The sequence below is a fragment of the Ceratosolen solmsi genome, unplaced genomic scaffold (genome assembly GCF_000503995.2).
Source record: "Ceratosolen solmsi marchali unplaced genomic scaffold, CerSol_1.0 scaffold30, whole genome shotgun sequence".
Taxonomy (NCBI): domain Eukaryota; kingdom Metazoa; phylum Arthropoda; class Insecta; order Hymenoptera; family Agaonidae; genus Ceratosolen; species Ceratosolen solmsi.
In genome coordinates, this window is record NW_011948421.1 from 2755259 (window position 1) to 2773106 (window position 17848).

At 30.3% G+C, this 17848-nt stretch overlaps 1 protein-coding gene across 3 annotated transcripts in view; it reads right to left on the reverse strand.

The window, feature by feature from the left end:
- Nucleotides 1-17848, reverse strand: part of for (cGMP-dependent protein kinase for) — a 73176-nt gene continuing 55328 nt past the window's right edge. For all 3 annotated transcript variants that reach the window (XM_011498477.1, XM_011498476.1, XM_011498478.1), the window contains 8 exons: nucleotides 7595-7814; nucleotides 6712-6775; nucleotides 5588-5760; nucleotides 4874-5020; nucleotides 2183-2629; nucleotides 1029-1328; nucleotides 863-925; nucleotides 1-619 (listed from right to left, as the gene is read on the reverse strand). In XM_011498477.1, the coding sequence (XP_011496779.1) occupies nucleotides 454-619; nucleotides 863-925; nucleotides 1029-1328; nucleotides 2183-2629; nucleotides 4874-5020; nucleotides 5588-5760; nucleotides 6712-6775; nucleotides 7595-7814 (1580 nt within the window). In that variant the 3' untranslated portion in view covers nucleotides 1-453. The remainder of the gene's footprint in view (nucleotides 620-862; nucleotides 926-1028; nucleotides 1329-2182; nucleotides 2630-4873; nucleotides 5021-5587; nucleotides 5761-6711; nucleotides 6776-7594; nucleotides 7815-17848) is intronic.

Here is a 17848-nt window from a genome sequence, read left to right on the forward strand (position 1 = left end):
TATCGGTATTAAAAAATTATCAACAAATTCTTTTATGATTTTACAATTGATTCATCACTGCATGTTTCACAGTAACGTCATGCCCATTATTCATAACGGGCTCGTTCCTTGGTTCCTATTAAAAATTACTATACGCAATAACATTGTGCATTTTGTAATACGTTTTCGAGTAAAATTTAATAATTTCTTCCCTAAAAATAAGCGACAGTGGTAAACAGTGGTCCGAGAATTCTTCATTTTGAGATCTTGGACAAATAAATTATCAAAAATGAAGATTATTTTGGATCGCTGTTTATGACATCATTTCATGAATCTACAACAGTTGAGCCTTGTTCCAGAGGCCAACATTTGTCAATTATAAAAATATTATTTGTCCGTCCCGCGGATGCGCTGGCGACGAATACAAAAATAGATTTCCAACAGCCGTAAAGGCGTTTCGTTCGATCCCTGATGTTAAAAATCATTATCCCATCCAGATACGTCGTCTGGTGGCGGTGTATCCGCATCTGGCGGATACTCGTCGAAATTCGTCGTATCCACAGGACTTAAAACTTTTGGCATTATCGGAGGCTCCAGCGTTCTTGCTCTCAGGCCCTCCCAATTAAATCCATCGAACCACCTGAAAACAATCGATTAACGAGCGAATTAATATTGCAATATCAACGCTTGACATAAGCTCGCTAATTTCACAAGAGAAGCGCATCGCCGTGCTCGCGATTAATTTATCATTAATATTTGTCACGAAGTTTTAGTTCGCAGTTGGATAAAGCGCGAGATTAAATATGCTTTGGCGATAACGATAAGCGACAGGCACTTGAATCTTGGACGGAGCTTTTATTAATTATAATTCACATTGAATTACTTGTGCTTTTGAATTTCACTAATGCCTCCTTTTTGGTAACCAAGACGTTCCGCTGGATTATCTCTGAAACGAATTCACATATTATTCATTATCATTATCATTATTATCAATAATAAGCTATTCAACAATATAGAAAATCAATGCAATTGTAACAAAATTTTATTACCTGCAAAGCTTTTTGATGAGGACAGTAGCATTGCGCGTTATTGTTCGCGGGAACTCGATGGCGTCGATTCCTTTCAAAATTATATTATAAGTTTTCATAGGATCTGCTCCGGTAAATGGAGGAGTTCCGGTGAGTAGTTCGAACATGAGGACACCGAGTGACCAGTAATCGGCGCTAATATCGTGCCCTCTATTGAGAATAACCTCTGGAGCTACGTACTCCGGAGTGCCACAGAAGGTCCATGTTTTCCTGCCGTGCTCAAGTCGTTTGGCAAAACCAAAATCTACAAGTTTTACGTATCTGAAACGAAGCTTGAATTATTGAAATGTCGGGAGGAGGTGACGTGGATTATAAGCTCTTGAATACAAACGAACGAAGGGCCATTTTAAAAAGAGGGACGAGTGGATTGTTGCTTATTAAATGGAAATGCGTAATCGGGAGGGAGAGAGAGAGAGAGAGAGAGAGAGAGAGAGAGAGCAGTTTGTCGAAAGATGTCGTTTTTAAATTGAAATCCAACCGGTTAAACGAAATTTTAAGCTATCGCGTATTCGGGCCAATGATTTCTTTTCCCTCTTTGCTTTTAGCAATGTAAAAACTACGTATAATTTTTTATTATTTATTTAAAAGTGGTTAGCAACTGGCTGCGAGGTTTAAATAATAATTTTCAATCTTAGAGATAGGTGCACGAATTTTAATCTTCGAGTCTTGGTTCCTCGACGTGCGCTACGACGGCCTATAAAAACTTAATATATACGAGATAATATTAAAAATAACGAATAATAACCAAGAGCTCTTGCCTTTTATACCTGTTACATACCCTTTTTGTGTCACAATTTATTTAATCAACAAGCAAAAATACACGCAACTTGTTTTATTTTTTATTTTTTAAATTTACGTAATTCAAGCAACACTGTTAATACAGTTAGTTAATCCAAAACTATTAAAGTGTAATTTAAAATATTAAGATATCACAATATTATAGCGATTGCAGGTTTCCTCCCCCCCCCCTTTTCTGTTTATTGCCTTTGGCCGCAAATAAAACAATGTCTCCTCGCACGTTCACTCGTGCACAACGGTCAAGCGTATACCGAAGCGTAAGGAATCGGAGTCCTCGACAACACCACGAACGAAAAGTAACCACAATCGTCTCTTACCCTTGACTGTCGAGTAGGAGGTTCTCCGGCTTGAGATCCCTATATATGATATTGCGCGAATGAAGATAGTCGAAAGCCTCGACGACGCAAGCCGTGTAGAAGCGCGTCGTGGGATCGTCAAAGTGTCCCTTGTCCCTTAGCACCGTCCACAGCTCACCTCCTAGACAAGCCTCCATGAGCATGTACAGGTACTTGCGGTCCTTGAACGTCTTGAAGAGCTTGACAATGAAGTCGCAGTCGGCCTCGCCCATTATCCTCTTCTCCGACATGATGTGCTGCTGTTGTCGCGTTTCGACGATTTGCGCCTTCTTCATCTGCTTCAGGGCGAAGGATCGCGAGTTGTCGCCGGCTATTTGGACGAGCTCCACGCGTCCGAAGCCACCGACGCCCAGCGTCGCCAAAGAGCGTAGGTCCTGAAGTCTCAGCTCACGGAACTCCTCGTTCAACCTGCCCGAGAAAGAGGTAGAGCGAGCGAGAATTAGCAGAGGCCTTGGAGATATTGGAGGCTTTGTATTTAACAAGCTCAGTTGCCACTTAATCGATCTCGTTGGCTATTTCTTTTGCTCGTTACTGCTATGCTCGGAATTAATTTTACAGACATCTCGAGAATTGTATCGGGCCTTCGGGTATTGCCAATACTATCCCGATTATGAGACAATCAAAAGTAAAAATTCTACTCCCGACCAATGATTCGTCATGGAATATAATTGTCAATTTCAAACAATCCCGATTATAAGAACATTTTTGCTTCAAAGGGGCAAGTAAATAATCGATAAAAAAAAAAAAAAAAAGAGAGAAAAAAAAACACAAAAAATTGCTAATATGCAGCAACAAGCACGTCGATAAATATATTTACGATTTACTATAAAAACAATAGCTACTACGTATTTACTTTTGTAATCAATTTTCATAATCAATTTCTCTTCCAAGAATAATGGACGAAAATTTTTTCATTATTCCCATAAATAACACGATTTAGTGACATTAACGCAGACAATACACACAACATATATTTTGCATAATAACAATTTTTACATGATAATATCTTTTACTTAATCATTTTGGAGGATAATTTATTTTTTGCTAAACATTGAAACTAAACAAAAGTAAATAAAAATAAAACATATTTATTACAAAACATATATTTGTAAATACTGTATAAGCAATTTTCAAATGTGTACATATTAAGCAAAAATACTTACATTAACGTCACCAATAAAGCCTAATTTTAATTTCAAATATTAATGAAAAGTGTAAAATTCCCTTTACTTTTATTCTTATGACAGATATATCAAATCGTTTCAACGTTTTTTTTTAAGTAACAACATTTTCATCAAATGACTAAGTTAATTACTAATATTGTATACGATAATGAGTTAAGATAAACAATATATTACACTGCAATGGTTGTGATTTTGAGAGAATTTGAAATTAAAATACTGCTTTATTCGATTCGTAAATTGTAATTGTAAAAATTACATTTAATACGACAATACCTAATACATTAATACAAATACATGAAATATCATTAATACATCATAAAATGATATTGTTTTATGCAGCTAATTAATCGAATATTGCATTATTAAATAATAGAAGTCTTATAAAATACTATAAATTGTAAATAGTATTGTATGTTTATGATTTTGTACTGAATTTTTACATGTAATTTCAAATTGAACATTATCGGAAAATTCGTGACTTACCATATAAATAAAAGCTTTACATTAAAAGAATATTGAGACTTAATGATACCAATATAAAGTGTAAATATACATGGAAAGGCTCTCATCAATATGCATGTTGAAAAAAATTTATCAATCTTAGTTGAAATAGTTATGTATAATATCCAATAGCATTATAAAATCTCTTTAACGACATTCTCATATTATTATTAAAATGACGGTTTTTTTTTTTTTTTTTTTTTTTTTTTTTTTTTTTAAATGACATAATTAAAAGATGAGTATTATAGCTCTTAACTTAATAAAATAATATGGAGATATTAGTAATTTATTAGAAGAAAATTGTAAGCTATTATTGTTTGGCAATGAAAATTAATCAATCATCGATGAAAAATTTTTCAAATGCACATCTCTATTGTACATTAGATTACTTTTATTTATTTTAAGCTCATTACAGTCTACAATTGATAAATTCAATGCATATTTACATATGAAGCAATGTATATTTTTAATGTCCTTGTAATGAAAATAGCCTTTTAAGAAAATAAAATACCGTTGCGCTCATGTATGTCAAATGTTTTACTTATAAAAGCTTTTAATTATATTTCAAATATACATATATGAAAAGTGCAAAAAAAAAAAATAACAATCCATTTAATTTTTTTTTTTTTTTTTTTTTTATAATTACGTCTCGCAAAATGTAAGATTTAAATACGAGTAGCGTCAAATTAAATACATTGCTATAACAATAATTTAAATAAAATAAACGATTAAAGTGGACTAATTCGTAAATAAAAAATCATATCGATGAATACATTCGTGCAGAAAAACAGTACCCAATAGGACTTACTTTTTCAGCTTCTCTTATGTCCATATCCATTAGTTAAGCATGAAACAACATGGATTACGTTAAATAGGAGTAGAGGAGCCATTTTATAAGATCGAAATTTACTTCTATGTTAATATACATTTAATTAAACTGAATTTAATTAAAACAATGTTTATTTACCTTCTGCGTACGACTAGTTCATCCTTGTAGCGCATTCGAATTTCATCCAAAGAAGATATTAATTGATTGAACGTTTCTCTGTCTATAACGAGACAGGAAACTCCATCCGGGTCATCTGCTATGATATTTGCCGTCCTGAGATCATCACTGTCCAACAACATTTGAACATACATGACAATTAAAAAATCTGCTTTTCAATAAAGTAAGTAATTTAATTTGAAAACAAAAAAAACAATATATACGACTATTAAGCGCTAAAGATTTATAAGAGATAAAGTCGTCTTTAATCGTTATAAATTTTATTCCATTTATCCTAACATGCTTCTTTCTCTTTTCAATCTATTATCTTACGTTATTTATCGTGATACGTTATATCAATTTTTGTTAATCTTGTATGTCTCATAACACCGTTATTAAAACTTTTCGCGCTTAATCTCCCTAATTACCATCGCGTATTTATCGTTCCGCGCGCCTAACACATTTGCCTAATAAACTTAATTTAAATACTTGAGACAGCATATCAGTAAAAGTAAATGCAGATTAACAATGACAAGAATTCTAAAGGCAATAAAAACGATAATTGGATGTGAATGACGAGCGAAGGGATTAACCGCCTACGAAAAAAAAAAAAAAAAAAAAAAAAAAAAAAAAAAAAAAGAAAAAAAAAAAAAGATTAATGCTTCAATACATAATGAAAAATAAAAAAAAAAATACCCTTGAAGAGCTTTTTCGCCGAAGAAGTCGCCCTTGCTCAAGGTCCTAATATATTTCTCCTCCGTAGTATCAGGTTGCTTGATAGTCACTCGCACCTGACCTCGACTAATGATAAAGAATGTATCTCCTCTCGCTCCTTGTCTAACTATGTAGTCACCATTATTGTAGAAAGTCTAGAAACAAACGAAATAAAAATATTAGAGCAAACAAATAATATATAATATACGATAACTTTAGCTATTTAATGAAATAAAAGAAAAGCTAGATTTGATCATGTGTAATGAGTTCGTAAATGTTACGATATTAATAAACAAACAATTATTAAATGCTTTATTTATTAAATTCATCGAATTATGAAATAATTGATCTTAATACTTGGTAATATCCCATATACAGTGTTGTTTTTAATCGATATGTAACGTATATACTTTGTTTTTTAATAATAGATGCATTGTTTATATGGTATACTGTAAACGTATAAGGAAAAAAAAATATGTATAGACGAGTATAAATATATTAGACTGCAATATAAATTTATCATACAACACTAAAAAGGCTTATTATATCTAAGATAAAAGGACTTAATAATGTTAAAAGGTATTGTTAATTAATATTAACTGAAGGTATTATCCGTACATACATGTGAGAAATAACATTTTTTTTTCATCAAATAAAGGTTTTAAATGTCATCCGGCTATTCTATTACGAATGATCAAACATTAGAAAGCGAACAATACACATCCACATCTCATTACGGGTATATTTTATTAATTATAATATTACATATTTGTAAACAAGACTTTTACATTTTAACAGTAAGTAAAGTATTTAATTATATTTTTTTACGAAATATTTGGCTGTTATATTGAATATTGTGATGTTGAATGAGTCATATTAATCTATTGTATTATGACTAGAGCCTCGCTAATTAGATATCATGTACTTTCTATAATGAAAATCATGCCACATTATCACGTACAGCCAAAAATTGCATTTCCATGATATTTCAATAAGTACTTGCAAAATTTTACATATTTATATATTTTTTTAAGATGCGAAAGCAACATCCACTTAATATTTACATTTTCTATGCAAAATATGCATATTATTTTAAAAGGACTCACCTCTTCCAATACATCTGAGATTTTTATCAAAGTTTCCTCGGGCAAAGCTTTGAAAATTGGAACACTGAAAATAATGTTTATTGATGTTTAACTTTTAACGAAATTTTTTATTTTTACATTTAATTGCATGATCATAAAAATATTAACAAATAACATATAACACGATTATAAATTAGCCATTTAATTCACAATAAATTCGTAATCGAGTAATTTCGATACTCATACTTGATAGTAATAAGTAATATAATAATTACCGTGTTAATAATAAAAAGTCAAAATCTATCCAGAAAGAGAGAGAGAGAGAGAGAGAGAGAGAGAGAGAGAGAAGGAAGATTTTCTGCTAATTATATGCTTGAACGTTGATTCATTTACCCACAAAGGTACTTGTTACATAAATGCAAATTATAATATAAGAAATTATGTAAATCGAATAATAATAGAGTTCGTGTCATAAAACGCGTATAATAATTTTTCTGATGCAATTCTTATAATTTTTATTTTTGAAAAAGTTCTTATAATAATAATTTCGATAAATGCCAATGAAAATTCATTTATAATTTTAATTTGACATTACTTTTGTCATCGCAAAAAAAAAAAAAAATAAATAAAATAAAATAAAAAAAAAATAAAAGAAAAGCAATGTAAGAACGAAACTAACTTGTTTATATATGAAATAAGGCATATCTTTAAGAAATAACGATATAGTGATATAATAACTGTTTGTTTCTCTCTCTCTCTCTCTCTCTCTCTCTCTCTCTCTCTCTCTCTCTCTTTACGTTACAATTATCTAGACCTACAATTCGAAAACCTTATTTATCAATTAAAGATGCCAATAGGATGATGATTAAGAATTATCGAATATAGCTGCTGTAGATAAACATACCTTTTTAAGAAATCCGTGTACTCGGCTTGTCTGGAAAGGCCAGTTCTCATCATAATAGTTTGAAAACATTGTCTATCTATCGCCCATAACTGACAATCTGTCGCTGCTGTTATGGTCGCTGTTCTTTTGCAATTGTAAAGAATAGCTAATTCGCCTAACACCTTACCAGGAGCCAGGGTACTCAGATATTTGTCGTCCCTTGAGACTTCCACCTTACCCTCTACAATCAAACAACGTTTCATTTGTGTTAGATAACTTTCATTATTTACCAACTATTATTTAAAATAAATAATTTATATATATAACATTCACACAGAGTACTTTAACCATCGTCCAAATTTATTATCAAGCGTTGCTCATAATTTTTACTAAAATTACTTATGTAAACAACAAAGACTTCATTATGTTTTACAAGAATAAACTCACAACACTCGTGACAATTGTTAGAAAAATTAATACATTATAAAAACATTTCATATTATCGCGTTATAATTGATTTGCCAACATTACATTATAAAGCAGTACCTGACAACTCAATAATCTACATACGCAGAGTATCGTATACTTCAGAAATAATAGACTCAACTGTTGCTAAAAGAAAACTTTAGATTTATGAGGGTAAGAGATTTTTTAATTTTTGATTGGGATTTGAAAATAATGTGATTATAACATTCATCTACGTTTATTTGAAAACTTTATTAGTTAAATTAAATTTAATTTTAGACTCCATACAAATTTATTTTCATAAGAAAGAGAAGAAAGAAAAAAAAAACACGAAGGAAAGACTAAAATAATTTGTAAGCATTATAGATGAGCATAATACATCTCGATTATTTACTTATTTAATTGAATTGCTAAATGCTACTTAAAATAGAAAGACTAATACATTTTTATTACAGTATTAGTATGGTATTTTTAACAAAATGGAAATTTCTTAGGTGAATTATTAGTAATTATTAGTAATTATTAATAGTCCTTTAAAGGATGAACGCTTAAACTTTGCATAGATATTTAATAATTTCAGGGTGAAAAATTTATTTAAGTATAATGAAATAACACGATTTTCATAAGCTTAGGCTTATACTATTCAAGTAGGAAAGACATATTTTATAAATTCAATAATGCTTTTAGTGAAAAATTCGATTTTAAATTTATTTTGTCATCTTCTAGCGTGACTTTCCTTTTGAACATCTGATTTTGCATTACTAATCAATCATCATCATATCTCTCTAAAAATTAACTCCTTTAATATTAAAATCATCGTCACTATCGTTAATGACTATATTTCAATCAAAAATTTAACACGCGTACGGACATTTTAAACGAACTATAAGTCACAGTTGGCTTTTATTATAATGTACAGTAAAACTGAAATTGCTAATATAAAATAATAAGCAAACATGTTACATGTTGTTATATATTCGTAAATACTAAGGATTAAGATACTAGTGACTCTAGTGTCGTGAATAATTTAACTTTAACCTTGGATTCATCAATTTCTAATTGAATTTCTCTTGCAAATTTCTTTTTCTATTCTATAATCTAATTTCTATAAAAAAAAAAAAAAAAAAAAAAAAAAAAAAAAAAAAAATGTGATAAGTGATTTTCTAACGGCTTTATTAGGCGAAGTGCGTTGTCGTAATAATCAAAGTGAAAATATCGCAATGTAAAAGTTGCAAAAGATTATCGAAGAGTTAACAAATCCACCATCGTCATGGTCGTGCGTAATTCGTTATGGAAATGCTCGAATAAAATAACAAAGCAAAAGCAAAAGCTATTATCCTTGTGATATTTCGACAGCAATGCGATGACTAGTAATATCAGCATTCGGACGAAAGTAACGAGAATACAGAAAAAGTCATTTAATCGTGGCGGTGGGGGGGGGGTGGAAGTAATTGCGCAGTTATTTAGGTGAGTTAATGGGAGGCGCGTAACGGATGTGTCGTAAATTGGCGATACAAGATGCCAACGAAATGCAGCACCGAATCATGGTACAATATTATATGTCATTCCCTCCCTCTCTCTCTCTCTCTCTCTCTCTCTCTCTCTCTAGATAGGATATTCCAGTAACCGTTGCTCGTCTAGTGGAAATCATGCGTCCAATGGGAGCGCGTAGCATGGAAGAGGCACTTTCGCCGCGTCGGTAATTCGATCGAAGTGGTTTCCTCTTCCTCTAGCTTGACGAACCGATGCGCATCCTCGTGGAATTTCACCTTGAGTAAGCTACGATGTCGACGCACCACGTTGCGTATATAAATAGATCATCTTTCTCGAAGATTGTCGAAATTTCGCTTCGCTGCCGCGTATCGCGAACGATCGGCGCGAAATGCGCTTTATGAAGAATCGCAAGAGGAAGCCAAGCAAATAGTAAGAAAATCCATCGGCAGTCGACCGTCGGAATTGAGCGCAGTTTTTCTTAGCCGCGCGCGCGCGCTCTTTTTCTCCACGAGAGTATGCATGCAGTGGTAGTGCGATGGTGTGTCGCTGGTTGGTGGTGAGAAATGGTGGGGGATGGGAGGGGGAGGGGGAGGGGGGGTGGGTGGTGGGGGGACAGAGAGCGATCCGGTTATTTGAGACTCGGTCGCGCTTGCGTTCAAGCTTTCACATTGCCAAGCGGAGATAGCGAGCCGCATCCGCCATTCTTCTTCCGCGGCTTTTCGCTTCTCCTTATCGACGTCGGACCGATATACATGACCGCTCTGGATTTTTCCTCCTTCGGCTCTACGGGCTTTTAGGTCACTCGATCGCCGGGGACGTTTCATATGGACGTCATCATTCATTGGACGGAATATGGAATAATTCGTATGGACGAAAATAATAATGGGGGCTTCGCTAGGGAGGATGAATCGTTGGGCTGGTGAGAGCATCGGGTGTTAACGAGGAGAGATACGACATCGTTAAAAGTGAAGCTGGGGAATTACTTCAGCTGACTGTTATTGGCGAGAGACATTCGTGAAAGCCGGGGATATGCAAAATCTTTAGAAATCCGTCAACTAAATTAATTCTCGCTATCTTAACTACTGCTTCGTGTTATCCCGTTTTACACTCGACGCCATGAATATTTTTATTCGTTTATTCTTAATTAATAGTAGAACTAGTATTTATACATCTTACTTCTGTCGTGAAATCATCATCACCGTTTGATTTTAACCTCAATAAGATTCCAATTCTCCAGTGCTATCGTATAAAAGCACAACGAGTCTTGTAAACTGCTTTTCTAAACCAAATCAATGACGCGCCACGCATTGAAAAAAACCCATTTCAACAGGAATTATAATAGTGGAAGTCAGTCGATTCATCGGATTCAAATGAAATTCGAACGAAACGTTCCCTAGTTTAACACTAAAATCAATTTATCAACTCAGTTTTTCCTTTCAAACGACAAAAAATAGTCAGCTGTTTAGTTCGTCAAAATGAAATATTAATATAACGCACTTACAAACACTACGACTTACAAATTTCATGAGCTGCTTGTCGTATTTCTAGAGCATGGAAAATCATCGGGACCATAGAAAGTCTTGGAGCATTTGAACATAATAATAATTTACTATAAATTTGTACTATAAAAAGCCCACATTATACTACGTCGAATAATAAAAAGAATAATAATACCCTTATATCGTGAAATGTTTTTATGTAAAATTTGTTTTAATGATTTATTTGCTCGAAGCTTCGAAAGAAAACGGCAAAAATGAGAGCACAACATTCTTGGGAAAATTTAGTGTTTTGAACGTTCCTTTTTACATATTTATCTGTTATATTACTTTACATTTGACTATTTAGGCTTTTCTCAGAAAATCCTCGTTATATTTATGATTGACTTATTTAATATATTATTTAATTTCACAGACGCGCGCGCGTGTATATATTCGCGCACATGTGCGTGTGTTTGTTTGTTTGTTTGTTTGTTTGTTTGTTTGTGTGTGCGTGCGTGCGTGCGTGCGTACGTGCGTGCGTGTGCGTATGCGTGTGTATCAAATGAATATTTATACGATATATTGATAATATTTATTTGTGATGTATTTTTTATTTATTATACTTTATTTGAAATTGAATTTAATTAAAGCCTAACAATCAGCTGCTTCATACAAATCTAATGACTTATTCTACTAAAATATTTTAAAAATATTTTTAAAATATTTTTCATTCTTTCCTAATATGACATTTTTCCTAATCGAGTTTTACAATAATTTTTATAAGAGCAAAGCTTCGTCATCGTCATAAGGATTTTCCTAATCTACTTTACTCTACTTATCTCATTAATATATCCATTTTATTATTGATCTATTTATTAACTTGATTCGTATATTCATTTATTTATTACGATTATTAAGCCTTTCATAATTCATTAGACGCCTTATTGGTTAGTATTTTTTATAATTTAATTCTTAATAGCACAAGTGCTTTTTAGTTATATTCATTAAAATTTCATAATTATTTTTTTTTTTAATAAGTATCATTCGTTGTTAGATAATCATTGAGAGGATTGCGTACGTCGGCATTTAACATAATGTTGTAATGCAGAAAAATGTTGTGCAGGTTATATTTTACAGAAAATTTAACACTAATAAAACAAGTCTAGCCACCTAGTTTCTCTAGTTCGAATAAGAAATTTAATATTCACTGGCATATACATTAAAAAGGATTTATGACAATACCTCTTTTGGTTGCAAATATTTTTCCCAAATAATTCTACATTCTACATGAATATGGCAGCGATATGCATTTAGTTTGTTTGTTTGTTTGAGAAAAATATGATCGATAAGAATCACTAACTTTATCTATGAAAATTACACGTCCATGATAAATATTTCCACGGATCCTGTATCTCCGATATTTTCGAGTAAGAATTTTCAGCTCAATAGTCGATCGATAAAAAGATAAATAGATTTATAACGCCATTCATACGATGAGCGTATTTATTTTGGCATGTTATAATTGGCGATATTTTTTAACAAGAGCACACGGTTATAAATATAATTTTTATTTATCTTTTAGCTTGTAATTCATAATGTTCTTAATGTTCAATCTTATTAATCGTCTATTTTCAGTGGCCCTATGTATATCTTGATTATTTACTTCGGATCCCACCTATGCATACAACTGCAATCACTGCAACTTAATCAACAATGTTATATGTTATATATAATTAATAATATAGCGCATTGTAGTTACAACCTTCTGTAAGAGAGATTTCTAAATAAACGAATGTGTTCTGTCTTATTTCGTACCATCACTTTTTTTCTTCAAATTTATCTCCGCATCTATTCTCGTTATTAAAAGCAACAGCCGCGTTTTCTATTTGCCCATTATGTATAACTGGCAGAGTTAAATCGACTTTATTCCCTTTTTTATTTTATTTTAACAACAATAACCGTTATGTCGATTTGATATTGAAATTGCAAATACGGCCTTTAGAGATTAATTATACAAGAATGTAAATGCATTGTTGTACTCTTAATCCAATACTCATACGTCTATTATAATTTAATGTATTTGTCATTTTAATATAAAAATGAGGGATAAATTTTTAAATAAATAATTCTAATAAATTTATCTAATAAAATTAATAAATGCCATTGTTGAATATATAATTTCAGTCAAATTTCAAGTCAAATGAAGGTGCAATGAATCTTGAAATTACTTGAATTACAATTTTCTTCTTTCGAGTGATATAATATAATTTGATTTTAGCATATAAATTCTCCTGCTCAGCGTCACTCTAATCTTTCATGATTTTTCAGCTCATTCCGATGCAGATTAACAAATAATTTCTCTCGTATTATTTTCCTCATATTTTTATTACACTTCAAACATTGAGCAAACATTGTAATACACTTTTCTTACCAATTTTTCAAGATGATTTTCTAATATTAATATAAAAAACATTGGCCACTACGATGGACATCAGCCATTTAGGAATGTACAATATACTAAGAAAAAAAAATTCTAAATAAAAAAAAGTGTTTACACTCTGCGATCCGTTTCAAAGTATCAGAGAAAGATATTATACCCGTAAGACCACAAAGAAGTAAAGTAACCTACTGTGCGCGTAATTTCATTTCCGGAGAAAGTTGTTCCAGGTACTGTTTTTTTTTCTTCTTCATTTTTTGTTTTGTTTTTTTTTTCTTCTGGTTTTCCTGAAAAAGTTCCGACGGAATATGTGCATTCGGAAGCCGATCGGATGAATGTGACGATACCCCCGATTCATCCGGCGCGGCGGCACTTTTCCAGGTGACCCTGAACTAAATTAATTTTCAATTTCACGGCGTTTATTAACATTGCAGGCTTTTAAAGTGGCGTCGAATACTCGTAATGACATTTCGTGTTACTATATGCGGGCCGACGTTTAGTACATCGTCGAATACATCGTCGAAGTCAGCGAGAATTTCTTGCCTGATTAGCGCGATTCATGCTGTATTGAAAAATATTTATATTTCGTACTGTTATACACATTATTATCATTGTAGAAGTAGAGCGATTACGACATTGGAATGTATCGAATACATATCTTTGTCGCTTTCGAAAGGTTTGTGCACTTTTTTCGAGTATACGAGAACTGTAAATTTCTACGGACTTGGTTATATGCCTTACAGATAATAACAACTTATTGTTTGCAACTTATTAAAAATAATTATCATAGTATTATTTAACAATCATTAAAATGAAATAACGTACAATAAGCTATAATAGTTTATATAATTTTGATATTTTCATATCAAATAGTTTACATAATAATTTTAAATTACCTACAAAATACCAATAAAATATTTTTGATGACTCCCGATTATTTGTGTGTAACTAACTAATTGTAATATATTCATACATACGAATAATATTTTTACTTATTTGTTCATTTATATTTTGATATCAAATATTTTTTTCAATAATAATAATAATAATAATAATAATAATAATAATAATAATAATAATAATAATAATAATAATAATAATAATAAAAAATAAGCTGTGAATGTTTTACTTATGATTTGATATGTATTTGCATTATGTTTACATTCAAAGTAGAAAAATTTGTTTAAGAAAATGTGTAAATTAGAAGAGCAAAAATTTAATATAAAACGAAATACAAAAAAAAAAAAAAAAAAAAAAAAAAAAAAAAAAAAAAAAAAAAAAAAATACAACAAAAATTAAAAAGTAAAAATAATTCAAAAAGTTTTTATCAAAAATTAAAATTTAAATAAAAAATTACAATCAATAGTATTAAAAACAATACAATGTGTATGTTTTGGATTGAGTAATACAACAAATATATTTCTAGTTGAATTGCCATCAAATATATTTTACATACGCCTGCACGCAGATTAATTTGCCTTTAAACTTATAAAATCTAAAGAAATAATAGACCCAACAGCTATAGAAACATCCAATTGAGTTCACACTAATCTTTTGTCTCAATTTTTAGACATTTCCTCATCGTAATAACTTATTTTTAGCTTTGACTATTTTAAGAAAAATTTGATTATATTCAAAAATATTGTGTAATAAACACCGATTTGTTATTAAAAAAAAAAAAAAAAAAAAAAAATTAATGTTTTTCATTATTTTTAAAACTGCATTATTAAAGTATATTTGCTATATGTGTGTTATTAAATTCAAGATCCTTCATGATACGTATAAAATACTGACATTCCCATAAATAATTTTACTTAAAAATGAAGCTCCGACGTTTTAAATGAGCAAAGGTGTAATTGAGAAAATCATATGGTTTTACAGAGCATGTTCTTTCTATCTTAGATTTAATGAGTAAATTGCTGAAAATAATCTATGAACAGCGCCACCGTTTTCTTTCATCAAACTGCCTATCTTTACTTTGTATATTGTCAATTATACCTAAATATTAAAAGTTTTCGATGCACGTTTATGAGTCAATCAAGGAAAACAAACAGATTTGAATAAGAAAATTAATATGTTTACGTCGAGCGACCGCAAATTAAGCAGTTTACATTACATTACCATTTAAAGTTGGATTGAAAAGCAAGAATAATGTTTCAAAATTTCGACCAATTCACTTTAATCGTTAATTAAAAGTTAATAATTCTTCTTACTGAATTTTGCTATATAAATTACCATTGTTTATGTAATTCGAAAAGAAAAAGAAAAAAGTAAACTAACAATCTAAATTAATAATTAAATTGAATTAAAGGCTAATGTAATAGTTTGTTATGAAAGTCTTAGAAATTAAATTTAACGCCCTTGGTATATTTAGCGTCAAAATATTAGCTTCAAAATTTTTATGTTCACAGAAGAATCCATTAGACTAGCATTGCGATATAGTTATAGATTTTCTTAAAATGTAAGGATATATTAGCTAAGGTTTTCATCGTAAAGGTATTGCATCTTTATCTAGAAAACAGTTATAAATAATGAAGTTATGTGGATAATAATAGTAATGTTTATATAAATCCATGTCTATATAAACGCGTACAGGTTGGAAAAAAAAAAAAAACATAAATATACGAAAATTTTGTAGAAATCAATAATTTTAGTTGAAAAGCTTACTTTTTAATCTTTTTTTTTTTTTTTTTTTTTTTTTTTTTTTTTTTTTCAATGAATGCTTCGTTGCCATAGATTCGATCGTTCTATTAAATTTGTAGGTAATAATATATTTACATAATAAACCGTGTAAGTGTAAATTTTGCCCAATTGATAAAATTTACCGTTATAGAAATGAAAAAATGTCCAAACGTGTTAATTACGATTATTCTTGAAGAGCTTAAAAAAAAAAAAAAAAAAAAAAACAATAGCACGAATATAGATTTTACATTAATCAAAATGAAAAAATTCTCCGTATTAAAGGGCTATTTTAAGAGTATTTTTCCAAGTCCATAAACGTCTAGAGTCTCAGCTGAAAGCCATAACTCCCGGCAACATTTTATAATTGTCGTGCAAAACTGAGATTATATGATCCCGAACTTAACGGCCATTCAACCTACGGTTAAAGAATAGCACTGTCCGTTGTACTTCGTTCCATCGCCGTTTTAAACGCCCAAGCTCTTGACGTTCTGCACGAGAGGAGAATTGCATGCCTCGAATCAATTTTTTCCAAACGCAAAATTCATTAATGCACACTCTGTTGGAGCAGAATAAGTGTTAGCTAAGTGGTAATAATTAAAACAATCTATCTTGAATGCGAATTCCGATTTTCATTGAGACTTAATTATTATCGAGGACGAAAGAAATATTTTTCGTAAATATTGGTAAAATTACGCGAAATTATTATTAAACGCGAAGGAATTGAACTGTACTTTCCTCAATTGCCTATTTATTATGAAATTCAACTAAAATACCAAGGTAAATTGCCGAGAACGCTAAAGAGTTATTATAAAATTCATATAACAAATATAAATATGTTAAAACTGTAGAGCGTTCACTTACAAATATTACGAAGAGATCTTGAGGTTACATTTTTATCGATTATTTCAATGCTCAAATTTTGTCAAAGTCGACGATTTACATAAACATATTTGTAGCAAAAGTCAACTTGATAAAATTTGGTTAACAACAAGAATTTATAGCAGTGGCGATATTACAGTAACAAAACTACGATAAAAATGTATGAGTTCAATTACGTACATTATATCGATAAATGACCCTTTATTTATATTGAAGTATTATTTATATTTCAATACTCGCGGATCGATTAAAAATCCCAGTTTGTTATTGTTATTATCGTCATCGTGAAAATTGTATCAATTAATAAGGATAAGGTGGCGTTAGAGTGATTAGATATTAATAATTCGCTAAATGTCATTTAAAAATGATTTTCAAATATATTAAATACCAAATGTCGTAATGTGAATATAAGATGAAAAGAGAACTAGAATAAGCAGAGACAATAACTTATAATGCAAGCATATCTAAATATAATATAATGCATTGTAAATAATTCTGTCACGATAATAAATAACGTAGAATGCACTTTAGAGAATGTTTAAATAATAATGAAAACATTTTGTTCTTATCTATTATGTTATATAATTTATTCGTTTGAAATCATAGGCAAAAAATTTACTTAAATACTGACATTCTCTTCCGAACACAATATTACTTTAACTAATAAATTATTTTAAATTCAACTTTATGCCATCAAAGGATTAAATTTGTAAATTACTGTTAAAATTTAATTAACAAAATTAAAGAAACAAAAAATGTATTAAAACAACGTAACCTCAAAATTAATTTATTTTTGCCTATAAATATATATATATATATATATATATATATATATATATG